General features: G+C 41.9%; 1 protein-coding gene across 5 annotated transcripts in view; it reads left to right on the plus strand.

The window, feature by feature from the left end:
- cdc42bpab (CDC42 binding protein kinase alpha (DMPK-like) b) overlaps positions 1-26,291 on the plus strand; it is an 81,520-nt gene that overhangs the window by 47,288 nt on the left and 7,941 nt on the right. For 2 of the 5 annotated variants that reach the window (XM_038308528.1, XM_038308530.1), the window contains exons 6-27: positions 10,556-10,649; positions 14,021-14,221; positions 14,308-14,449; positions 14,546-14,655; positions 14,746-14,825; positions 15,253-15,431; positions 15,529-15,651; positions 15,738-15,871; positions 16,010-16,131; positions 16,253-16,373; positions 16,801-16,911; positions 16,988-17,235; positions 19,472-19,577; positions 21,547-21,671; positions 22,288-22,393; positions 23,499-23,647; positions 23,725-23,816; positions 24,083-24,159; positions 24,815-24,850; positions 25,617-25,736; positions 25,967-26,050; positions 26,141-26,246. In XM_038308528.1, coding sequence (XP_038164456.1) covers positions 10,556-10,649; positions 14,021-14,221; positions 14,308-14,449; positions 14,546-14,655; positions 14,746-14,825; positions 15,253-15,431; positions 15,529-15,651; positions 15,738-15,871; positions 16,010-16,131; positions 16,253-16,373; positions 16,801-16,911; positions 16,988-17,235; positions 19,472-19,577; positions 21,547-21,671; positions 22,288-22,393; positions 23,499-23,647; positions 23,725-23,816; positions 24,083-24,159; positions 24,815-24,850; positions 25,617-25,736; positions 25,967-26,050; positions 26,141-26,246 — 2,666 coding nt within the window. The remainder of the gene's footprint in view (positions 1-10,555; positions 10,650-14,020; positions 14,222-14,307; positions 14,450-14,545; positions 14,656-14,745; positions 14,826-15,252; positions 15,432-15,528; positions 15,652-15,737; positions 15,872-16,009; positions 16,132-16,252; positions 16,374-16,800; positions 16,912-16,987; positions 17,236-19,471; positions 19,578-21,546; positions 21,672-22,287; positions 22,394-23,498; positions 23,648-23,724; positions 23,817-24,082; positions 24,160-24,814; positions 24,851-25,616; positions 25,737-25,966; positions 26,051-26,140; positions 26,247-26,291) is intronic. The other 3 variants (XM_038308531.1, XM_038308532.1, XM_038308529.1) reach the window with 2 other exon arrangements.

Raw genomic sequence — 26,291 nt, forward strand, 5'->3', positions numbered from 1 at the left:
AATGCAAGTGCTTTATAGCAATTTATTGAATAGGGTTTTTTACTCTGTCACCAGTTCAACCAGCTGCCTTTAGAAATATCACCCAATCCCTCCTGTTACTGATTTAATCCGCATATAAATGCAGCTGGTTTGTTGTCAGAGCTTTGGAGAACATTACGGAAAAACAGCGTGATGGAGACCAGAGAACCCAGCAGATGGGTCAGGGAGAGGAACGTTTCTCACAATGTTCTGAAAAGGGTTGAAAGAGTTAATTGGATTAATTGTAATTAATCGATTATTGAATTAACCTTTAACCAATTTGGTAATGGATTAATCGTTCACTGGAGTTTAGAGACTCTAAAACACGTCTTTACCTTACATAGCAACACACTTAGAGCACTAATTATACCAAAATTGTGGGAAAAAAAGTGTAAATATTTTGCATTTAGGATGAAAAATCTTTTTTACTGGCAATATACTTTATCCAGAAATGCTCAAGTGGAAAAGATTTGTTTTCAGTTGGTTTAATTTAGCAAAAAAATCTTCTTTACAGAAATAATCAGATTATTAATCCAAAAAATAATCAACAGATTAATCGATTAGCAAAATAATCGTTGGTTGCAGCCCTAATTCTGAATGTTGACCTGACAGGCTGGCAGAGAGACCCACAGTGACTCTGGAGGAGCTGCAGAGATTCACAGCATCAGAATGCATCAAACTTTGCAGTCTTAATCTGTCAGAATGTAAAATCAGAGGCTAATAAATAATTAGTTTATTTATTTATAGATGTATATCACCATCTGTGAACACGGGCAGTTGTTAATTTGATAAAACACTAACTAAAAACAGTTTTGTATGTGCAGTCTGATGTACTGACAGTAGCTTTGTGTTTAATTCAAGAAGATTTTAGACCTAAAATTGAGATTACTTGAGATTTCTAAAAGCCTTGCCTTACATTGTTTCATCAGGTGGAGATGTTTCTCACTCCACACACAAAAAGCCTCAGAGCTGGTTGTTGACACGGCCAAGCATGGGAAACTGTTTTCCTCGCTGACGTATGGGACGAAAGAATTTTTTTCTTGCCAGCTAAAGACGCCCCTGGGAGCAGGATATGAGGCTCTTCCAGACAGGAAGTAGTCACATGGGCACGTTAACATAATTACAGCTTGACTTTCGCCGGGGGCCCGTCATAGAATGACAAGCGAGAGAATGATGGATAGACGGAGGAAATAATGTGAGATAATTAGAAAAGAAGGGAGGGGTCAGAGATAAAGTTTGGCTGCTCAGTGTTTTTGGGTGTGTCTGCAGTCTTCTCTCGTCTGTAATCCTCCGCCGCTCAGTCAGACGACTATATGATGACGATGACAGAGCTAAAGCATGGAGATGTTAATGTACAGACAGAAAGGGAGAGGATAGATGAGTGAGAGCCACTAATTGCATGGTGTTAGTGGGGGCTGTGGGTTGGAGGATGGAAAGATGGGGGGGACAGCTCTGTTTCTCTTTATGTCTCTGTGTGGACACTTTGGGACGCTAATGACCGGTTTTAGAGGTGTGTGGGTGGGGGCGTGGTGCCCCCGATTCCTTTGCTCTCGCTTATGCTCCGTCTCGTGGGAGATTTCTGTGCTGTGGAGGGTGGGGACAGCGGGGCCGGTCCCCTAAGGAGGGCGTGTCCTGCTGCGTCCGCAGAGCCGTCTGAGTGCTGTGTGTGTTTTCTGTCACAATGATTTAATCCCTGTTAGTTGTGTCTTTAAATAAATTAAAGGTTCAGTAGTTTTGATTATATAAAAACATATACATGTACAGACTGCTTAACAGTTTGTAGATGTTTCTGGGTGTTTGTGCATATGTGAGCTTTAGAAGCTGGAGGTCAAAGCGTTATCAGTCCTGTGGCTGAGCCTCAGATGTCCACTAAAAGACCCACATGCTGCTTTCTAATGACTGAGCAGCAGCTGACCACATCAATACCTCCTCTTAATGACATTGTTGGGCTCTTCTGGCAGCAGCTATTTTTTTAAATGACCGGGTCTGCTAATAGACTCGGTCTCAGCAGGATATTTTCCCAATATGAGAGCCTGGAGTAAACGTTAAGGACGCACCGATCCACATTTTTTATTTCCGATCCAGTTCTGATAGTTTAATTTGGATATCTGCAGATCCTGATACTTTTCTACCAAAGCTCTGTTTGCTTTAATCTGATCATCATTACTGTTCAATTTTAAGAGGTCAGCATAAGGTTAGAAAAGGGATTCATGAAAACAGCAAATCATGTTAATAGGTAAAACTAGATCTTACAAGAAATGAAATCAGATGCTCATGCTTTCAGTTTTATTCCAGCGTGGTTGTGTGCAATATGGCTGTGGATAAGGACTGCTGAGATGTTATTTAGTGAGGATAGAATAAGTTGCAGGTGTTGAACCACCAGATATAGGAATCAGGTCAGACAATTTTTTCCTATTCAGTCATCAATCTTTGTTTTTTCTCCGCTTATATTCAAAAAGAAGCAGCAAAACTAAGAACCTGGTGTGAAGGCAGAGGGAGCGTCTCTAAATGCATAAAGCAGATTTACTTTTAGGACGTCTTTTCATTTTAATGAAACTAGAATAAAAGTTAATCTAGAATCATAATTCTTATGATGAGACTATAATGAAAAATAGTTGAGACATTCTTAGAGACATCTTTAAAAATACTAAAGGAGTTTGGACAAAAATAAACAATAATAATAATAATGAAATATTAAGCACACTTTAAATTTCAGAGAAAAGTTTGAAATATTTGAAGGAACCATCTATGTTTATGGAAATGTTGGGTTTATACGAAGTGCAGCTGAAATAAATGAGCTTGTCTTAACCTTTGTCAGAAAATCCAAAAATTATTCTATGTGATGTAGTTCTTTAAAAGCCTAATTTACAGGACAAAGTTGGTGAAGCCTGTAAGAATCAGCCAGTAAAAGCATGATCTGTAGTTTTATTTATCCCCACACCTGATAAGGAAATATTGTAAGGCTAATGCTAATACTAGCAAGGAGAGGTGGGGCTGTCATTCTAATGAAATAAAGGATTTATTCAGCATAATAAGAGATAAAACAATCTTTTATCTGTAATATTGACACGTGTTTTAGTTAAAAATGTGTAACATCCACCAAGTGCTTGTTTGTGGAAACAAAAATCAAGCATTTGCAAAAAAAAAATAAATAAATTAATATTTACCTTTGGTTTAGATTTTAATACCTCAACATGAGTGAAGATAGAAAATTAAATGTTAGATTTTGTAGTAATTTAAAGCTGTTATTCCACAAAATACTAGAGGATACATCTTAGATGAATGTATCTTTTCTGGAAACGGGGAAAAAAGAAAAAAATCAGAAAAGGCTTTAGTTCAACCAGGTGGTAAACAGAGCACAGCAACAGGCGAGGGAGGGGCAAGGGTAGGCCAATTATGCGCCACTTGCCTATAAATAATCTCCCCTTACTTCTTATTAAAAGAATCTCAGCTGTAGGAATGATGTGGTGAATAATGTTTGAGGTTTTAAAACCTTTGGAGACTTCGATACCAGAAACTATGGCTGTGCGTTTAGACAAAATCCACATTAGTGTGTTTTGGTGGATTTTGAGTACATCGTTTTCAAAAAGTGCAAGTTTATTTTAATTAACCTTTGCACTAAACACAAGCATAGATATTTTGATTTTTTCATAGCTTTAAACTTAGGATGGAAAATTGTTTACAATATCAAAAGATTTTGAAATACAATTTCAAAGTATAGAGGTAGAGGAACATTAGTCAATATACAGTTAACAGGAATAAAGCGCCATATATTTAGTTTGTTACCCCTCATATTGTATATATGACATATATATGACAGTATAGGAAATTATTTAGCTACAACACGAGGCTCCTTATTTTTATTTTAAACGTGAACCAATTCTGGATAATCAAATAATCAAATGATTGCTTTATTGTTTAAAACACTTTAAACACTCACCTTCTGAGTCCCGCCCTGATTTTTTTTTTTTTTGCTTATCAAAATGTCCGCCCAATGAAAATGAATTCTTTGAGTCCTGTTGACACTGATGAAGTTGAGAGGAGACCAGATGAAAGAAAGGAAAAGCAAAGAGCCTCGGGGTCGATCTTCTGTCGCCTTCATTTGAATCCCATGAGGCTCAGGATGTGCAAGTCAGAAGCAGGGGGAGTGTGTGTGTGTGTGTGTGTGTGTGTCTTCATTTGTTCAGTGGTCAGTGGTCTGCTTGGGCTCCCAGAGGACCCTGACAAATGCTTCAATGGACCATGTCAGCATGGCTTTGTGCTGCCAAGCACCACATCTGTCTGCTCCAACACTGATGCTTAGCCTCTGATTGGGGAGGCGGGGGTGATGGGGGTGGGAGGTCCAGCAGCGGTGTGAAGATCTGCTGTCGAGACCCAGAAACTAAACACGCTTGTGCTTTAAATGTCAGTAAACTCTTCTGTTTATAAAAATGACATCTTGGCGTGCAACGTCTGCTCTCTGCAGATCTATGTGCTGAACAGAGCAGAACTATTCTGGATGAGTGACCTATTGATCTCAGCCTTTGTTTGTTTCCTATTGATCAGAGCCATGTGTTTCCTGAGGATCTGCTGATCATACTTGATCATTATTATTCAAGGGGTCTCTGTCAGGTTAGCTTGCATTATTATGGAGCCCTATGAGGCCGAAACACAGCCGTCCCCTCCTCTGGGGAGGCATTACTCTACCCTAACATGCATCATTTCATTAACACCTCCTGCTCCTTTCAGGAGTGACTCTATTACAACCGTTGGTCCTCAGCTGGAGAAAGAACAGGAATAAAATGTGAAGCGTTAAACAACAGAGCTGGACGTGTTGACATGATGGAAGAGTTCTTCCTGTGTTTTATTTGCAGCTAGAGAAGGCAGAGCTGCTTTGTATGTCTAGTTAAATATAGAGATGCAAATTTTATTTGATCATTTCTTGGGAAATTTGCTCACTTTACATTAATGCAAGCATGATGCAGTAGCTACTAGCAAGGTTTTAAGTGTGATGTATAAAAGAGAAGGAAGGAAAATAAAGGCTTAAGGTGTTTTCTATGGAGGCATCTCAGCTTAGAAAGCTGGACTTCAGCTGCTCCTCGTTCCTCTTCCTTTAGTTTTGGTTCAGCTTGTTTCTATAGAAACGGCTCACAACATGTCAGCTCAAGGCACTTTACAGTTAGTTAAATCAAATCATCCAAACATATTGATTAAATTTTTCCATCTAAAGAAAACCATCTGATTGCATTGAGGCAGTGATCCTCATACCGAGCATCCATATAGCGACAGTGGGAAGGAACAAAAATTCAGCAGCATCAGGCTCCACCTGAACGGCCATCTGCCCCAATAAATGTCAGACCAACTTTCTACCAGAGGAGATTCATTTGCGTCCATCATTAGTAGATCTTTGGATGAAGGGGATTGATTTTAAGCCAACATCAACAGAAACCCGGAAGCCTGGACAGATGCTGCAAAGTTCCTCTCTGTTAGCCCTTTAAGCTTTCATCCTGTCTGTCCCAGAGCCATCAGAAGTTGGTGACCATAGTTAATGCTAACACCTTTAATGCTAACAGCTAACATAGGAGGCTGGAGGCTGTTTCTAAAGAGCCAATTCTGTTATCATGTATTGAATTTAAAATGGCAATAAATCATCTTTATCGAGGTTTCTCTCTCTCACACACATGCAAACACACAGTGGGATGTTTTATGCTAATTTAAGAACCATTAAAAGCACAATAACATCTTTAGTGTGTGATTATAGCTGTTAATAACACCTCAGGTAGAATGGGTGTAGTCAGTCCAGAGCTTCACTAAAAGCAGAGATTTTAAACCTCTCAATTTCTAGTTAAATATCCAACTGTCTAATTAAGTCACTTTACATGGCAGCTAGGTTTAAGCCCCTATGCAGGCTGATTACTGGTGTAAAGTTGCGTGAATAATTGGAATATTTTAATGCTTTTGTAATAAGAAGGTAAATAAATGACTCTCCCTGATTAATGCATTTACATAAACTGAATGAAAGTTTTTAAAACTCAAGCTGCCACTTTCAAAGTGAAGAACATCTGTTTTTCTAGAAAACTTCACATCATATTTTGTTTTTGCTTCTATTTTCATATTAGAGTAAATGTCATTACTCTATTTTATTGTTTAGTAATGGACTGGCCACAAACACATTTTCCTAATAAGTGGCCTTTTTTTAAGCCAGCTGGCAAGCAGTGTGCAGCAGCAGGTTAGCGCTGCTCCAGCAACCAATTTAAAAAGGAATGAAAACTGCATTTTTATTACATAAAAAAAAATAAAAATAAAACGAGAACTAGTTCTGACAGTCAGTGCAAACATCATGCAGAAACATCAGCTTCTCCTTGTTCTTCACAAATCAGCCAGAGCCAGGCTCACATGTCCTGTCTTCACAGTTCCACCAGTAGCTGTGGTGTGCACAGTGCTAGTGTGTGTGCGTGTGTGAGACGGCATCCAGATGGTCCTCGCAGATGGATGCTGCAGTCTTAAAAGAGATTACCGTCCTCTATTCCCGTCCCTGCGACGCTCCTTAAGACTCCTGGATCCCTGTGACACAGTAGCCTAGTTACTGTGCTAACTCACCTAGCCCGCAGTCACCGTCTTTTCTGTTTGAGTCACCAGAGGAAGGGGAAATATAAAGGGAGGGATTATTCTTTAAACCTCCGTCTGTTTCCGGCTCCATCGATAGGTTATTGCCTCAGTTTGAAGTAAATCTTAAGCAGAGAAACAGAGTGTAGTTTTCCTTATATGAGGCTAATGGCAGCTTCCCTAAATATCGAGTGGTTCATCAGTTAAGGTAGAGGTCAACTCATGCTGTCTGCTCTTTGGCAGGACAGATTAGGACTCTCCAACAGCCAGGCCGCACATACACACCATAGATCCGCGTGTCGGTAGGCCGGCTCAGGTTTCAGGTCACGTCAAGCTTGTGCAAAGTTTCTTGCCTGTCAGATGAGAAAAATGATTTTTTAAGTAACTAAATGGTAAAGGAGCAGTAAAGAAATGTGGTTTATAACATTCAGATTGCTGTTGTGAAACTAAGCAACAGAAGCTGTGAAGGATTGATGATAGAAATGTCCTTTAGAGATGTAGAGACTCATATTTTCTACCTTAGGAAGATATTCTATGGTTTCCCATAAAAGGGTGAAAAAAAGTTTTTTTTTTTTTCCATCTGCCAAGTTTTGATTGCTCCAGACTTGGACGTTCTCTGCTGTAGTTTGTGGCTTTCATTACGAATCGAATGTCTACTATGAAGAGTGACGTCCTATCTGGACCACATCTGAGCAGTCTGCCTCGTTCCTGAAAGCTTTTTAGCTGAATGTAATGCAAATGCTGCTTTGATTGCAGGGGAAAGTGTTGGCTTATGCAATTCTTGTCTCATTTATTAGTTTAACCTGTAGTTTTAGAGGTGGAGGTTTTATTGTTGCCTCTGAGAGGAGAGAGACCATCCAGCTGCTTGCGACCCACAGAACGAGAGCATTTGGGGCTTAATGTGGCTTTGAAGAGACCTCTGGTTGAAGACTGATGCATCAAAGCAGGTTTTAAAGTCTGTCGCTCCTGAAAGATGGAAAATCCTCCCAAAACTCTGACTGCTGACACATCTAGGGAGATGAAACAAAGACGAGGGCGTCTGATGAGCTATAGCTGTTTACTTCCTGATGCTTGGTAGCTGAGAACAACATTCACTGTAATTGAATCACTTGTTATGAAATGATGTTCTAGTTGGGAAGAGTGGGAGGGTTGCTTTTATTAGACGCAGCTTCTTTGAGCAACATCTAAAATAATGAACCGTTGGCTGAAGAATTTCATAAACCAAATATAAATAACAGACTTGTCTTTATTTGCACCACCAGGAACTTTTTTATATGCTTGCAAATGCTCTCTAGAGATGTCCATTTCTGATCTGTTTTTATTGTTTTTATGTACTTTGCATCTCTGGGTCGTCCTTCTACAGATGGAACTTTACTTTGTTTGTGTATTGGGCCCATGTTAGCATTTCTTATTTTATCTGCGTCAGCAGAAACATGCAAGAATGGACTGATGTCAATTGGTATCGCATTTAAAAAGATATAAATGTGTATTGGTCTATTTCAATTCAATTCAGTTTATTTATATAGCGCCAGTTCACAACACATGTCATCATAAGGCACTTTACAGTTCAACCAGATCATCCAATCATATTGATTCAAAGTTTTCCATCTAAGGAAAACCAGTTGCTTGCATCAAATAATTGACTCGTATGCAGTCCCTCACTAAGCATGCTTGTAGCGATAGTGGAGAGGAAAAACTCCCTTTTAACAGGAAGAAACCTCCAGCAGAACCAGGCTCAGTGTGAGCGGCCATCTGCTGAGGCTGACTGGGGTTCTAGGAAAAAGAAGCAGAGATACAAAAAGCAGCTGTAAAAGGCAGGAAACTTACAGCCAGGCAGACAAGCTCCGAGCCAGATCCCATGTCAGAGGATTAAGAGAGCACATCCAGCCAGTCACAGTCAGAGAAACAGGACTACACTGGAAAAACAGGCCGATCTCCAACAGCTATAAACAAAGGTGTTGATGGTGTGGTGTCACAGCCAAACAGAAATGAGGCGAAGATACTATGAGAAAAAAGCAGAGAGAGCATAATGTTAGATTGAACAGATTCTGCAGAGTGGGAGAATAGAAATAGAATGAGGCAAAATGATGAAATAGGGGTCCTTATGTCCTCCAGAAGCCTAAGCCTATAGCAGCATAACTATGGAGATATTTCCACTTCCTGTACTATAAATGATGTAAATCAAACCCATACAGCCAGTTAGTTTATTGTTATTTTTGTTTTCAGGTGAATAGGAAGGTAAATTATCATAACATTTTAGGTAGGGTGCTCAGTGTGTTACGGATGTAGAGTCATTTCAGCATTAAAGGCATTTTGTTGGCTGCTTTAGTCCTAGTTTCTTGGCTTACTGGACTCACCCAGTGGAGTAAATGGATAAATACTGGAACCAAACTTTTCATTCAGCGGCAGACAAGCCATGAATTCATTCTGCTTTTATTTCCACCGAGAAACTTTAAGTCACCCCTTAAATTATAACGCTTTGCCTGATATTTTAATCATGTAGCTTTAAAATATCTCAATTTTAATTGTGTTATTCAGTTTTTTTTTTTTTTATATTACGCCCCATTTCCTTTAATCGTGGTTCTGATTCCTGATTGGCTACTTGACTGAAGCTGATGGAGTATAAACTCCTCGGAGCTTATGGTCGTCGTAAAGCCAATCAAAGGTCCTTTTTCTTATACAATCATTATTATTTTTAAGCTGTTTGCATGTTTATCTATGAGCTGGAACAGTGATGGTTGAGTGCGTTCTTGTTTTAAGCTTTATGATTATTTAAAGCAAGCATGCTTCGATTGTTGGATGGAAACACTTGATGAAGTAAACTGATTGGCTGGTTAAGATGGGGCAGAGCTTTGCTCTAAAAGCTCTAGCTAAATAAGTCGATACTTCCTGTGTTATATAAAAATTTACACAGATGCCCATTTTATTTTTTTCTATTCTTCAAACAAGAAAGACCAGAGAACTGTGCTATAACGGGAAATTATAGCAGAGCATGCATGTGGATCACAAAAAAAAGGGCTACTTGTTTAAACTAGTGCACATCCACCTTCAGAGCAAAAGCTAAAAACACATTTCAAACAACAAACTGCGATGAACCAAAGATACCCTAACATTCCCACAATCTGCAGGATGAAACGCCTGCTGTGCAGCAAAGTTGCTGCTTTCCAGGAGATCATATCTTATAACCAATCAGGAAATTAAATGACTTTGATCAGAGGGAAAATAAATGTTGGTCCCTGGGTCGGGGTTTGAGTGTGAAAAGGTAAAACACAGAGCAAGAGGTGAAAGATGCTGTTTGATTGGGGGGGGGGGGGGGGGGGGGGGGAAGAAAGCTTTGCTATTTAGGAGGTAAAGGGAGAAAAAAAAGGAATTGTTTTCTGCTGACTGGAATCAAACCGCAGTATGTATGTGAATATAAACACCCCATCAGCAGTAATAATGCAGAACAGATGCAGAGGAGAGGAAAACTCTCAAAGTGTTGCCTCCACCCTGTTTTCTCTGCCCAATAAGTGCAGAAGGAGAAGAGGAACCAGGAAGTGTGTTTGTGTGCTGCTTGTTTTCCTCCTCCGGCGTATCTGTGTCCTAAACTCACTCTGGGATTAAATCGAATTCCCTTAATCACAAACTCAACTATTTAGTTCTGTTTATTCTTTCTTGTGGTCAATTTAAAGCGCCCCCGCTGCTGATAAATGAGCTGCTGGAAATTACGCTTAATTCAATAACAAATGTTGCTGAATTATTATCCACAGACTTTAGGGGCTAATCAGGCCTGCTCGGATTCCTGCTTTTATAAAGCCTGGTTTGATGAAAAGCCATCAGAGCTCCCAGGAATATGAGATGAGGACTGTGTGTGTTTTGGATGTCCTGAAAGGTGTTTTGATTGGAAGGTGTGCGTTTTTCCTCATCACTTTCAGGAACCAATTTTCTTTTTTTCCCTCTCTTTTCTTTTCAGGGACATTAAGCCTGACAACATTCTGCTGGATATGAACGGCCACATCCGCCTGGCTGACTTTGGCTCCTGCCTCAAACTCATGGAGGATGGGACGGTAAGTTCTGACCACATCACCTCCGCTGCTGATGCTGCTGCTGTTGTTCCTCCTGGTCCAAAGCAAACATTAGCAGAGTTTTACTAACCTCTCTGCCTACCCCTGGGGGTCTCCGGCGAGGATTGCGGGTTTCTGCTTGGCCTAGCCTGCAGGTTACAATTCAGACATTTCCCCTGATCCTACAGGAAGAAAAATGACAGGATGGAATGAGAGATCAGAGAGGGGAAATTGCTAATTATAAAGCTGCCTGCTCCAAGTGTGACAGTAGGATTCCATCAACACAAGGAATCCACGTCACTAATAGAAGGAAGATTTTAAATACACGATCTGCGAAATCAATCAGACTAAGTTATTTAAATGTTATTCTTTACTAAATGACAGGGAAAGATTTAATAGTGGTGGGATGCAATTACATTTTTTAAATTGACTTAATTACAGGGTCATATATCGACATAATAAACCTTCCCCTCCATTAATGATCAATTATATGAGCACAACAGCACATATATTTATTCTTTTTAGTCCAACTATTTAGGTTATTAAGCCATCGGGCTGTTTGAAAGATATAAATTTAACTTTTTTCCTCCATATATTTTATGCAATTTTTTTAGAAGTGTAAACACGACATTAACATTAATTTAAGAACAATTCCTTCCACTAATTAAAGTTCAAAAAATAAATAGCAACAAGGCTAATCAATGTGCAGTGAAAAAATTTACTACTGAGGCTACTGCTTCTCCTTAAGCTAATTCCTAAAGCAATAATCCATGTTCCTGATCCTGGCTCCTTCCTAACATCCCGCACTGTTAGCATTTATTACTGCAGACACTTCCACCGTAGCTTACACCGATTTTAGGCTTTTGGATCCATGGTTTTAAGCTGGAATACTCCTATGATGCTGCTTGTGCATCAGATTAACAGCTTTGTAAAAAACGACTAGTATGAAGCTTCCTGCTTGGGATTATAGTGTGTTTAAAAAGAAAATGCAATTAATTGGGTTACTTTTTAAAATGCAATTAAAATGTTTCTTATGAATTGATTGAAATGAATGTGTGATAGTCATGGCACTTTAAAGGAATGATCACATAAAATATCCAAAAAAACATAAATCAAATTGCTGAGACACAACAAAGTTACATCAAAGTTAGATCAGATTTAAATGTCTGGAGACTTTGGCCGTTTCTCTATATGTGTACTTATGCGTTCTCATGTGCTTGTGTCCTGGTGAAATGTCATCAACCTCAGACCTAGTACTGTTGCAATTCACAAGAACAGCAGACAGAGAACAGACAAAGTCCCCGGATGTTGTACTCGTCCCTCCCTATTTACCCAGCATGCATCAGAGCAGAATTGTCCGTTCTTGAGATTGACAGCTGTCCCAGCATGCACTGCAGCAGCAGCTTTTAATGGAGCGCTCCGTTGAAAGTTAAAGGTTCTCTTTTCTGTTGCTGTTGTTCAATAAAAGTAAGTTTTAAGATCATTTGAAGCGGGAATATTATACTTTAAAGTGGCAATATATGGTCCATTTACCGATTTAATGCATAATAAAAAAAATAAAATAAAATTCCGAATTTGAGAGGACCGCGGCAACCAGCGGAGCGGTGAGGGTAACGGCAGCCAAGGCTAACGGCAGCTGGTCTGCAGCAGCCCAGCAGCATAGTCGTGTTCGAAGTACTGCTGGCTCTGATGGCGATTTTTGTTTTATCTGGAAAAATATTAATTTGATTTGTGTTTATCTGACTCTGTTGATTATTATTCCCCCATTAAATGAAAAAAGTTATAATTTATTATTATCCAGAGACTATTAATAACAGGAGGTGAAATGCAGCTCTAGATGAGTCGGGGATGTGGTGACGTCACAAGTACGCTTCTGTTTCAATTGATCAATATTTATGCTGCGTGCTCCCGTTCTCACCAAGTCCAGACTTTCCTGTGTTCTTCTTAAGAACACACTTGGAGAGGACGTGAATCTGTACTCGCATTCATGTGAATTGAGAAACGGCCATTGAATGAAAGTAGTAGAATAATACAGAAGGACCCCACATCTGACCCATTTGTTTTTCACATTCATAATCAATTGACCCAAATTAGCTCTGATCTCACCAAAAAGTGTCTTTAAAACTGATCCGTGACGCATAGATGAGGTCCAGTTAAATACAAAACTGTTGAGATTTATTTAAGTCAGTTTTCATTGCCGTTGCATTTTCCAATTTGTCTTTATAAACATGAGCTTTCTTACTCTATTTCAGCACTGATACCCCACTTGGGGTCCTCGATTAACCATAATGGGGTTTTGGGATGTAATACAGAAATTAAACTAGACAAAAACTTTTATGTTGAAATGGTTAAATAATTACTTAAAATGGACAAAATAGACTACTTTGGTGGTTGATGCTGTTTGTAATATTGTTACCCATAGTTGATTAACCTTTTATGTTTATTTACTCAATCAATAGTTTGGGTCTTGAGTTGATGCTGTTATTATTTTGTGTGTCAGAAGCTGAAACGTTTCAGAAGCTCTGCCTTCCAGCATGCAGACGCTCTGGGTTCCTCCTGTAGAAGAATCAACCTTTCTGACTAAAGAAGCTGCTGTTTGCACTGGTTAGAATAAAACAATTTTTAAAAATCCAGTTTTAGTCGCTAAATTCATTAAGCTTTAAGTGTTTGGATGGTCAAACTGAGAGGAAACCTTCACAATAAGAGCCTCATGCATGTATACGTCCCTCTGTACTTTGAATAAGGGTCAATGCTGCTAATTAGAGTATTTTCTTAGAGAAAGATGGAGGCATGCAGTTAAGTTACAACTAACAACCTTTTTGATAATTCATTATTTTGTCAATTATTTTCTTGATTAATAATTGGATAGCAAAGTTTCCTTGAAAAATAATTTACAGAATTAAACAGGTGAAACTAAACTCTTTACAGTTTAACTAATTACTAATTTACTTGATGATTATTTCAACAATCAGGTTAATTACGATTAGTTGTTTAAGCCTTAATGCGGTTGTAAAATGAGCAAAATATTGCTGGATTTAAATACAATGATGATCCTAAAGTTTGTTTCTGCAGCCCCATGCCTGCAGTGTTTCTGTAAGGGGGAGTAACGCGCTCACCTCCCCTCACTATCTCCTGCAGTGCTCTGCGTGTCTTTTTTTATCCATAACGCCGTCTATAACTCAGGATCAACCATGAATCTGCGTCAGGAAATGAGAAAACAAAATATTTGGGCAATAGATGTCATTTTAACTCTGTAGCCTGAGATTTTCCTGTCTTTAACTGTAACCTTATCATCCCTCGCCGTAACGCTTGCTTGGCAGCATGTTTACACGCTCTGATGTGTCGGATGCTGATTGCTGTTTGTGTTCCACTAGGTCCAGTCCTCAGTGGCAGTGGGAACTCCAGATTACATTTCCCCAGAGATCCTCCAGGCCATGGAGGACGGCAAAGGCAAGTACGGGCCCGAGTGCGACTGGTGGTCCCTGGGCGTCTGCATGTATGAAATGCTGTACGGGGAGACCCCTTTCTATGCAGAATCCCTGGTGGAAACCTACGGGAAAATCATGAACCACAAGGTGAGCCGACGGCGTCCATCTGATGCAGCGGTTGTTTGTGTTTGTTTTTCCCGCCCTCTCAGCTGTCTGATGTGATTTCCTTTCAGCAGGAGCGCTTCCAGTTCCCACAGCAGATTACAGACGTGTCAGAAGATGCTAAAGATCTGATTCGCCGGCTCATTTGCAGTCGGGAGCACAGGCTGGGTCAGAATGGCATCGAGGACTTCAAACAGCACCCGTTTTTCACTGGTGCGCACCGACCCTCACATTTAAACTCCACTACTTTACTCAAATATTGTTTTATTGCCAGAACTCAGAACCAACTTGTGTTCTTCCTGCCTTCAGGCATCGACTGGGACAACATTCGTACCTGTGAGGCCCCCTACAACCCAGAAGTCAGCAGTCCTACAGATACCTCTAACTTTGATGTGGATGATGACTGTCTAAAGAACTCGGTATGGGTTCCTCTTTAGAAAACAAGTAGTTTTTCAGATTATTTTCCTGTCAAATGTGACCTTTTTCTCTGTGGGTTTCCCTTCTCTCAGGAGACGATGCCTCCTCCCTCTCACACTGCCTTCTCTGGACACCACCTGCCGTTTGTGGGTTTCACCTATACAAGTAAAAGGTGAGTTAAAGGAACTCCTGTGAATGCCATGGCGTCTAATTGGCTGGAAAAGGATGGAGGTGTTTTTCCCATAGGTTAGAATAAGACACTGGTTCTTTCTGTAGACTCGTTTTGAAGCGTTTCCTGTCTGAGCTTTCTTGTGTGATATTCATCACTTTCTTTAAAGCTTTGCAGTTGTAATTAATGACCTACCCCACCTCATTAGGTGATGTTTTTAACGAGCTGTATCTCCTTACACCATGTGAGAAATCAACTGTCTCCCTACTTTCTTTCCTCGTCCATTTTCAGGATGTTCTCCCCTTCTTTGCCTTCTTGCATTTGCTGTCCTCCATATGTGGTTGCAGTTAAAGCCGCCATTATTACCAAACGTCATTTACATTTGGATTTGGTCCTATTTTTCCATCTAACTGCTGCCGTTTACTCGTAGTTCCCTATCAGACCGGGGTTGCCTCCGACAACTGGCAGGAGAGCCTGGTAAAGCAGGCCAGGACCAGTTGGACCTGGATGTCCAACGCCGGCTAGAGGACAGCCTGGCCACCGAGGCGTACGAGAGGAGGATACGTCGCTTGGAGCAGGAAAAACTAGAGCTGAGTCGCAAACTGCAAGGTGAGTCTGTGCAGATGTTTCCTTATTAAACCATATTATTAAAACCTTTCTGCTCCAAAAAGACCTTCTAAAAAACAAACGTTTTCACCTGTTACAGAGTCGACTCAGGCTGTTCAGGCTCTGCAGCACGCGACAGGAGAGGGACCAGTCAGCTCCAACAAGGAGGTGGAGATCAGGAGTCTCAGGAGTGAAATCGACATCCTGAAGAAGCAGATAGCCGGTTTGTCCTGAATAAAAAGAAACACTCTGAAACCAATTCATTTACTTCATCTGAGGTTTTCCCTGAAATACGTATCTTGTCGTCAGACTCGGGCCAACTGGAGAAGCAGCTGGAGGACGTGACGTCGGCGCGGAGGGACTTGGAGGACTCGTCGAAACACGTCAAGAGTCTGGAGAAGCAGATGAAAAGCCTCACACAGGAGAGGGACGACTTACAGAAGGTAAAGACACCCTGCTGCTGCTATAGCTGGGGCTTTAAGGATATCTGTCAGTTTTCTATTCCTCTATGGTCTAAAAGTAAGCAGGTCAGTCTTGATGACTGGTAAAGTGAGTCTTGGTTCTCTCTCTGCTGTGAACAGGGCCTTCTGGAGGCCAGTGAGAAGCTGAAGTCTCAGTCTAAAGAGCTGAAGGACGCCCACAGCCAGAGGAAGCTGGCCATGCAGGAGTTCTCTGAGCTCAACGAGAAGCTGACAGAGTTCAGGTGGGATCCTAAACGCTTCTTATCCATCCCTGCTGCTGAGCTGGTTGTTCTCGGTTGAAATAAAGTAGGAGTGAGACCTCTGCAGCCTTTAGATGGTTTTCTGGTTTGACTTTCCTCACAGGTCTGCAAAGCAGCGCCTCATTCGACAGCTGCGTGACAAGGAGGAGGAGATGGAGAGCCAGAACCAGAAGGTGGAGGCTCTCCGCCTTGAGGTGCGAAAGGCTGAGAGGGCCAAGAAGGAGGTAGAGTAGCTTCCCTGTGGTTGGTAGCAGAACCCTTATCTGTCTGCATGGGCCGCTTGGTTCACACTTCAACGATGGGGTAGACGACTTTCTGTTACTTGTTAATGTCCTGATCCCATAGCATCCTTAGTTTAGTGCCACATTAGATTCAGCAAATTAAATAAGCACATTTATTTTTCTATCGGGGTTTCTACTCTCACCAGAGGAGGCTGGAATTAGATTAAAGTATTTTCTTGGACTTGATAAATCAGGGAAACCATCCGACTTTATGCTCAGTAGTTAACCTTTGCAGTTCTACTCTAAAACTGAGCCAAATTGGAGGTTTAAATATAAAGAAAACCTGATAGGAGTTTTTAAAGGTCTTCTTCAGCAATGAAGGACCTCCTAAGTTCGCATCTGATGAATGTCGTTCTCCAATCACCATCAGATGGAGGTTCAGGTTGAGGAGCAGACTTGTGAGGCTCAGAAAGAGAAGAAGCTCAGAGAGCGCAACGAGCAGTACAGCCGTCAGCTGGAGGAGGAACTGGAAGGCCTTAAGGTGAGGAGGCGGAGCAGGACCATCGCTGCTCCCGTTTCTCACCGAGTTCTTCCCTCTAATGATGGCGTCTGTTCAGGTGAAGCATGTGGGCTCTCCCGCCGCCACCACATCGGCCGACCAGTCCCAGGAGGTGGGGCGGCTGCGAGCGGAGATGGAGAAGAAAACGCTGCTGTTTGAGGAGGAGCTGGCGCGTCGAGAGGCGCAGCATAGCAACGAGCTGAAGGCGCTCCGCAAAGAGCTGAGAGACGCCGAAAGTCAACAGCTCAACCTGCAGAAGGAGGTCCTGATGCTGAAAGACAAACTAGACAAGATCCGGCGGGAAAGGTTCGCATTCTTCTCTCTCTACTCGTTACCTGCAGCTTAAATCGTTACTCTGACCTGATCCAAACTGGTTCTTTCTGTTTTTGCAGTGGTGTCACTGTGAGGTAATTACAGTTATATCCATCATATCTGGATAATTAGCTGTGATGTGTCTCTGTTAGCGTCCTGTAGCGTAGCCTAGTTTCCTCCTCCTTTTGTTAAAAAAGGCTCAATAAAATGTTTGAGCTTCAAAAACATCAGAAAGATGGCTTCCTATCAGCCTGCTTAAAGCAGATACTCAGGGGCCCACATGGTATTTAACCAACATTTCTAACATGATCTACCTACAGTAATCAGGGGTCTTTAATGGGCTGACAGCAATGATTTAACCTGTTAAACTTGGAGTGTTTTAAATCTAATTGGGGGGCCACATGCCGAAGGCATGGCCCACCTACTACTATTTCTGCCTAAAATAAAACAAATGTAGAAGAACTGCAGTTGTCAGGTATTAATGCAAACATTTGATACCTGTGTGAAAGTATATTTCAGGTGTTACTATGGTTATATTTATTGGGGGAGTGGCAGCCTAGTGGTTACGGGAACACTAGAGATTGAGCCCCACTCCTACAGACTGCCACTCTGGGTTCCTGAGCAAGACCACACTGCTCCCCAAGGGGATGGGTTAAATGCAGAGGTACATTTCTCCAATGTGGGATCAATACATTTCAGTTATATTATTCCAAAAAAGTTAAAAAACAATCCACTGGACTTTGTTTCCAAGTTTGAAGACGTTTTGCTTCCCTCCCAGGAAGCTTTTTCAATTCAAAATGTCAGAAATAGCACAGAGTTCAAGGCTTTATAGAGCGGACCAAAGCAAAGCCTTGTTTTGGCTTAGAACGCAACACTATTTCTGACATTTTGAACTGAAACAGCTTCCTGGATGGGAAGCGACACATCTTCAAACTTGGAAAAAAGGTCCAGTGGATTGTTATTTAACTTTTTTGGAATGATTACGACCTGGATGACTGAGAATCTTCACCAGGAATTATATTATTTATATAGCAGTACCTCTGCAACCCACTAGGGGGTTGTAGCCTCCACTTTAAAGAGCTGTCCTCTAAATCTAAATCCAGGGTTTATACAGGAATAACTCTAATTTACTGCTTTTTAATGCTCTTAGAAATCATTTTATTGCCATCAACAAGTACCCACGACTCTTTGTCATATTTACTGTCGACAGGCTGCCGTAGCCATGTCCCGAATTCCTCGTTTTCCATACACATTTTTTTAAATTTGCATTTTTCCATTCTCTAGCTTTTTCTCCATCTCAAGCATTTTTCCGAACATACGGCTTTAGGATCAAACCGAAGCAGTTCCGCACAAATATATTGCAATATAATATATCTGACAAATTTTTTTTTTTTTTATAAAGCATTTTAAATGCCAGAATAATCGCATTTAATGAATTGTAATGCCAATTATGGCCTTAATTTAAAAAATGTATAGTTTAATGACTTTTAATGATTTTAATTGACCCGCGGAAACCCTTAAACCTGAATATTGGACATTGATTTATTTATTTTGGACATATAATTGTCTATTTTTTTTATCAGATGTGTCTGAGCCCTGCTTGTACAGAACAATTGTGTTTTTTCAGTATCCCTGATGTTTGTGTACTCCCTCCCACCCACCTTTACACATGCCGCACTTATCTAAACTGCAGGATCAGAATAAACCAATAATTAAGATTGTTTTAACCGTATATAAACATTTTTACCATTATGTTTAACCACCAGTTTAACCACCAAAAATTACTTGATTACAATAAAAAGTGAAGTATTTTGTCTTGATTTAGTGCTGGAAGCTGTAGAAGTCAGTGTTTCCTCCCTGCAGCTCTACCTTCCTGCCCAGAGTTACTGATGTATGATTTCCACTGCTGTTTAATTCCTTTTTAAACACACTGCAGGATCAGCTCAGGACTGCATTCATGTGTCGGGCTTAGAGATAAGCGTCCCGTCTTAGTTGTGAGTCTTTGATTCAGCTGTTGAAGGGACATTTGAGGCCGAGGGCGCCGAGGAACAAAGGAAATTCCAGTTTACAGGAGATCGGAGCTGAAACTGAAACACCCAGCTGTATATTTGTAAAGCAGACTTGAAGAATATCTTCAGCCAGGGGGTGGGGGGGCGGGGGGTCAGGGGTTTGGCTAGCAGATGGTGGTTAGGTTTCTGCAGACATTAACACTGTGTGTGTTTTCCTGCAGCCAAAACGAGCGTGAAGAGTTTGAGACGGAGTACAAGCAGAAGTATGAGCGTGAAAGAGTCCTGCTCACTGAGGAGAATAAGAAGCTGTCCACTGAATTAGACAAGGTACAGTATGTGTCTCTGTGTCAGAGCTGCTAACTGGTTTACTTGCTGTCGCATGCTCAGCCTTCCTTTTTAAGATCTGTTTAACCCTTTAACTCAGAACTGCAACCCCAGGTAACCCCGTTTGGACGACTCATCACATTCCTCCCCCCCCTCCCCCTGCCGTGCCAAAGAAAAATCACTGTACAGACTCCCCCCTCCTGCACGGTCGGATAGAGTGACGCTGGATTTAGCCGTGTTGACTTTGGAATCGGTTCCTGGAAGTTCACTTTTTAAACGCTTTCTTATAAGAGGGGGGATCTCTGACCTGTGGAATAAAATCTGAGCGTGTTTTTAAAGTCTGTGAGCGATCAAACAGAGTCAGAAAGAAGTCAGGAGGGGGGGTCGTCTTTTTGAACTAGATCTGCCTACATGCTAAACATTCCACTCAGCTAACGCTAATAGAAGCAGCATTTTCACATCTTCTATGAACTTTCTGATCAGATGTCAAACAGGAAGTGTTTCTGATAACCCAAGGCTTTGATTGGCTGAACAGCTCCACTAGCTTTAATCAAATCTGAGATGCAGTCACATCGTTATGTGCATCGGTACACTAAGATGTTTAATGTTTGTTTCCTGAAGAGGAAACAGAAACCCTCCAGGCTGATAATTCTTCAGGTCGTTGTGACTTTTCTCTTTACTTTTAGTGCTAAGTCTATAAATAAACCCTAAACTGTCATAATTACCCCGTTTATGTTAATTAGAGCAACCAGTCTGCAGTCTGATGCTCTGATATTGGACCTTTAATCTACAGCTGTAGCTCCATGCATCAGCGGGTCGGTAGGATTTAACATTGCTGAGCTGTAGATAAGGCTGAGGTCAAACAGATTCTCTCTTCTGTGGGTACAGATGAAGGATGGCTCCTGTGTCTCAGAATGTAACGCTTCCTGTATGTTCCTCTAGGGAAAAAAACTTTTACTCTACTTCTACGCTTTCAGCCCTTTGAATAAAGCTGCTTAGGATGTGGAATTAAATGTCTGGCTATGAAAGACTTCTTGCTAATCTGTCTCAGTTTTTTTTCCGTGCTAAAAAACAGCATTTTCTCCCTTTTAGTTATTTTCTACCAATCAAAGTTTAATACCCATAAAAGAAACTAACTGCATCGACTTTCACATAATTTCTAAAATCTGCAAAAATCTTCTATTCTATATTTGTTTCGGTTGCTGTTTGAACCTGTTCACGCTTATAAGATATTGAAAAAAAACTTCCTCTTGAGATAAATAATTCATCTAACTCCTATAAAGCCAGTTTTTTAACCTGTGAATTAAAGATTTTCTCAAATCCAGAGGTTCAAGGCACCATTTCAAACAAACATCTGTTTTCTACCTCCCTAAATGTTTTCTATCTAGTAAAGTTACGCCTCTATAATGACTCGTAGGACTTTTTTAAGCGGTCATTTATTTCGTCACCTTGCAGCAGCTCTAAAAGCAGTAATTATAATAACCTCAGTGCGTCTCGATTCCCAGCGACACGCGCTAACCAGAACGTAACGGAGCTCCACAAAGATTGGTTTGCTGTATTTCGTATAAAGCTTGTTTTCACAGCTGTGACATTCCTGTGTTTGATAAAAAAAAATAAAAAGATATTAGATTTAGAAAACAAACCCAAAACAACAGGAAATTGGTCCGAGTTAAAGAGACCAGGAACGTGTCCTCGGAGGGAAAGGGGTTTGAACTGACAGTCAGGCAGTTTGAGACCTGCATGACGTCGCCATGGTAACATCTAGACAAACATACACACACACACCCCTATCTCTAAAAGGAATCAAAACAGCATGCTTGTCTTTGGTGTTGGTGTGTAAACGGAGGAGTTTAGTCTGGACACATGGAATGAGGAGGTCAACCTGGTGGAGGCGGAGCATCGGTTCAAAGACTTCTTGTCTTTCTAATCTATGTGTTTTATTTATTTATTTTTATTTTTTTCCTGTGCTCAGTTGACCAGTATGTTCGAGAACATGAGCAGCTCCAACCAGAAGCTGGAGGAGGAGATGAGGGAGCTGGCTGATAAAAAGGAGAGCGTGGCCCACTGGGAGGCCCAGATCACTGAGATCATCCAGTGGTAAGAGACGCCGCACGCCCTCAGCCGCCTTCTCACGTGTCCCAAAGTACAGCCCTGAGGGCCTGCGCTTCTCCTCTCATGCTACGGCGATAGTTTCACACCGTCTGTGTAGCAGGGTATTGGGTTGCCCTTCACTGGAAAGCTGCAGCATGTCTGGAATACCTCTGCAGATGGTGGAGATGCTTGACCCTCCCTTCCTCTCAGATCCTCTCAGCTGACGCCTCGCCAACTGCTCCTCTGGTGGACGGGCCCGAAGTCCTCGCATAGCAAACATACCCTCCACAGGCACACGCTCTGGTTCACAGCCACAACACATTCCAAACATGCACATACAAATGTAAAGCTGGGAAATCACTTCTGGAGGAGTTTGGAAGCCTGTGTCGCCCTCTGGTGGTGGAGGTGTAACATAGCAGGAGAATGTTTGTCCCAAAAAATGTTTAAATGAATCAAATCACAGAGAAAGTGTAATGTTTATGACATTAGCTGGTTCATTTATATTGTTTTCATTTTATTTCTTGTCCCTAATCGACATTTATTGAGTGAACGTTCGGCTTTGAGAGGTAAATGTGTTTAAAACAACCATTTGTTCTTAAATGAGCATTGATGTGTGCTGCAGGGTGAGCGATGAGAAAGACGCTCGAGGCTACCTGCAGGCTCTGGCTACTAAGATGACTGAGGAGCTGGAGAGTCTGAGGAACACCAGCCTTGGAGCCAGAGCCACGGTAAGAAGAGCCACAAAGGCTACGGTCACACTGCAGGCATTGATGCTCAATTCTGATTTTTTTGTGTTGCCGTTCACATTTCCAAATATATGCGACGTGTATGTAATCTCCTGTATGAACTGCATTCATGCAGCTGAAGTGTTTCGCATGCTCAGTAGAGGATGCAATGACATCACAAGTCAGCGTGCTCTGTGTTTACGGAAGTAAACATGGATGGTAGTGCTGCAGTGATCTTTTTTTAAACCTTAAACATAAATACTGCTCTCCGCATCATCGTCTGCCTTGATGTTTTATTTTTCCTACCGCTTCTGTGTAGCAAGACTCGGAATAGTGATCTATGTCGGTTACTAATGGCGTTCGGGTCAGATGAATGCGACCTGGCTGTTCAGACACAGGTCGCATTTGAACCACATAGCCAAGCTGCCTGGGTCGCATTGGAAAAAATCGGATCTGTGTTGTTCAGACTCTCATGAAAAGATCAGGTCCAGGTCGCATATGGGCAAAGAAATCTGATTTGGGTCATTTCAGGCTGCGGTGTGAACGTAGCCAAAGACACACTTCTTTCTGTCAAAGCTGGTCTAACACAACCTGGCAATGGTTTCTAAAACCTTCATGATGCATCAGTTCTGACTTAATTTTACGAGAGATGAAACTAAAACCCATTAAAGTCGATTTATGTTGACTGACAGTAAAACGAGCATCAAGAACAGACCCAAAAAATAGCAGCTTAATTAGAAATGACGCACAGAAAGCAGAAGTCTTTGTTCACAGTTTGCCCCACTTCACATTTGTTTTCATCTGGAAAAAAAAATCTAAATTGTACTTTATGAATGAATAGGAATTTATTTCAGACAATCTTTTGACGAAGAACAATAAACAAATCAACCAAATACACATAAAGGAGACCAGTCAACATCAACCAAACCAAACACCAATTCTCAAACCAACTAAATTCACCTAAACATAACCAAACCCTCCACCAAATAAACCTGTCGGTATATACAGCCAGAGAAATAATAACGATTAATGTAAATTGTCTGATCATCGAATCAGCTGAGAAAGCGCCATGAACAGGGACATATTTTTTTTACTCTTTCTGTCTCAGGACATGCCATGGAAGATGCGTCGCTTCGCCAAGCTGGACATGTCGGCGCGCCTGGAGCTGCAGTCGGCGCTGGACACAGAGATCAAAGCCAAGCAGAGCATTCAGGACGAGCTGAACAAGGTCAAGGCCGACAGCATCTCCACTGAATGGTAGGCCTTCTGGAAGTTTACTGCTACTCTAAGCTGCTCCTGCTCAGCAATGTGATGCATCTCTGTCGTTGATCCAGTAAACTGAAGGAGGTGGAGAGTAAAAACCAGGATCTGCTGGCTGAGATCGAGCGGCTGAGGAAGGAGACGGAGGAGCTGCGGCTGCGAAGGGGTACAGTCTCTTTAGCATACATTTAAAAAGTGATGCATTCACGGATCCTGCGTTTCTTCAGAGATTAGCTGATTGAAAGAGGATTTAGTCACAATCAGAGGGGCTTTGCTGCTATATGGGAGAAGCAGAGTCTTGTGCTCGCCACACAACAATGTATTGTTAGCCGAGTCATATGAAGCCTGCAGTAAGCCCTTAGAAACAGTCCTGTGACCCGTTTTGTCCAGCCGGCCTTTGATGCTGTGATTCTATTTGCTCTGGCTCTATAGGTGTCAAGCACCAGGATTCCCAGAATTCCTTCTTGGCTTTTCTCAACGCGCCCACCTCGGCCCTCGACCAGTTCGATGTAAGTTTAGTATTTTCTCCTCCAAATGTCCCAACAGGAGGTTTGAATAAAGGTCATCATGTCCCGTTCACCACCTCTTTCTGGATCATTTAAATGAAATTTTCTATAATTTATTTATTTGTGTTTCTTTGGTTGCATCACTCTGGTACATCAGGATTCTTATTCATCTTCTTCTTCTTCTTTAATTGAGTTTTGGGAAGATGTAAGTCTGACCATGGGTGGCTGGATCTACATGCTTTACAAATCTACCTTATAGGACAGTGATGACATGTTTTAGATAAATCATGAATAAAACACCCCTGTAGTTTTTTTCTCTCTTTTAGATTCTGATTGTTTTGTTTGCTAGAACCTTCCCTGGCTCCTTCTTCCCAGTAACTACGTGTGTTTTTCCCATCAGTGCCCTCCTTATGTAGAACCTATAGTCCAAGGCAGTGCTTCCCCAAAGTTAAATGAAAGATTAAATAAATCAGCTGTAAATAGTCTGGAAGCTCCGGTTTGGAGCGTTAGATAGAAGTTAGATAGAAGTCCATCAGGCTTTGGGGGCCCTGCCTGGTCTCGTTAACCCCCCCACACACACTCAGTCTGTTTAAATGTGTTCTCAGATCTGTATTATTCACTCATGTGTGTCTCTGTCCCTCTCTTCCTGCCACCGAAGCGCTCGCCGTCCGTCGGCCCGCCTAAAAGCAGACGTGTAAGCACCATCACTGCAGTCCTGCATCTCCTCTTTAAACGAGCCGTCACGTTTTTTTTTCTCTCCTCAGCCTGATGATTTATTTATCCGCTGTCTGCATGGCAGAGAGACGAACCGCCTCTCTGCGTCTTCCGCACCCCTTCAGCTTTTCCACATTTCATCACATGCGGAACAGCAGGAAGCGGCTCGGAGCTGTAAAGTGGAAGGAAAGCCAATAGAGCTGAATGAAGAGAAATCTGAAAAGTGTGGCATGCATCTGTTTGCAGATACCTCTGAATATAAACTACATGCTAGTTTCTCAGTAAGGAGAGGAAAGTCGCTCATAGATAATGATATAGATAGATGAGCCCAGAAAATGACCCTTAAAGCTGGAAATATTAAAGCTGGAGAAAAATGTCAGCCAACTTTTCCTTCCGTTTTACAGCGGTGCACTCAAAGACGTGATGTTTGTGGAGGCAACCGCCTGAAAGGTGGAAACGTTGAAGGGGTGTGAATACTTTAGGGGAGACTCTGGCTTGTTTGAATGTGTGTTTTTTGTTATCGGGGCTCCTTGGATGGTTGCATGGTTCAGTGTGTTTTCAGTGGTGCAGCCGTTAGGGCCGGGCGTGCAGCGATGTTCCGGAACATGTGCTGGTTGTTTCTGTCTGAAGGGGTTTAACGGAGTGGTTTTCCTGTCCGCTGTTCTTTCTCTGTAAGCATGGCTGCTGCATGGTTCTACCCGTCTGTTTCGTTCCTTTCATCTTTTCCTCCATCCTGCTCTCCTCAGGTTGACTCCATAGATAACTTCACTCCCTCCAACATTCCGTCTCGGGAAGATGACCCCAAGTCCCTCCTGAAGAGCCATTCCCGTTCGCCGTCCATGGCGAGCGACATGGAGCCCATAGAGGTGAGTAAGCTCTCCGCCAAGCTGCTCATGTTTTTCTCTTTATCTAATCTAGCTGGAAGTTGGACAGGAATGTTTGGCATGTTGTTGTGGAAAAGCAGAAAGCTTCTAAACATTCAGATGGCGTCTGCGGCTCACAGTCATCCAGCATGAGTTACAGCTAATTTAGCTACGGAGGAGAATCCTGCAGCACTTAGAGCAACAATGGTTAAAGTTTTCTGCTCCGTTTTCAGCTGATAGACCACCCAGGCCGGACGGTTCAGACCCCCACCATGCGTTCAGGAGGATACGGCAGCATCGGACGCTCCTCGCCGAAGGTTAGACCCTTTTTACGCTTTAGGAAAGATATCTCTGTTTTCTGGCGTGTTGATGAACACCTCCTCTCGCTTCTCCTCGTCCCACCGCAGCCCAAAGCGCATCAGTTTGTTGTCAAGTCCTTCAACACGCCTACAAAGTGCAACCAGTGCACCTCCCTCATGGTGGGGCTGATCCGCCAGGGCTGCACATGTGAGGGTAAGGAGAACGGAAACGCCACCGACATGTCTGAGTTCTACGCCG

The sequence above is a fragment of the Cyprinodon tularosa genome, unplaced genomic scaffold, assembly GCF_016077235.1.
Source record: "Cyprinodon tularosa strain WSP-4 unplaced genomic scaffold, ASM1607723v1 ctg64, whole genome shotgun sequence".
Classification (NCBI taxonomy): Eukaryota; Metazoa; Chordata; class Actinopteri; order Cyprinodontiformes; family Cyprinodontidae; genus Cyprinodon; species Cyprinodon tularosa.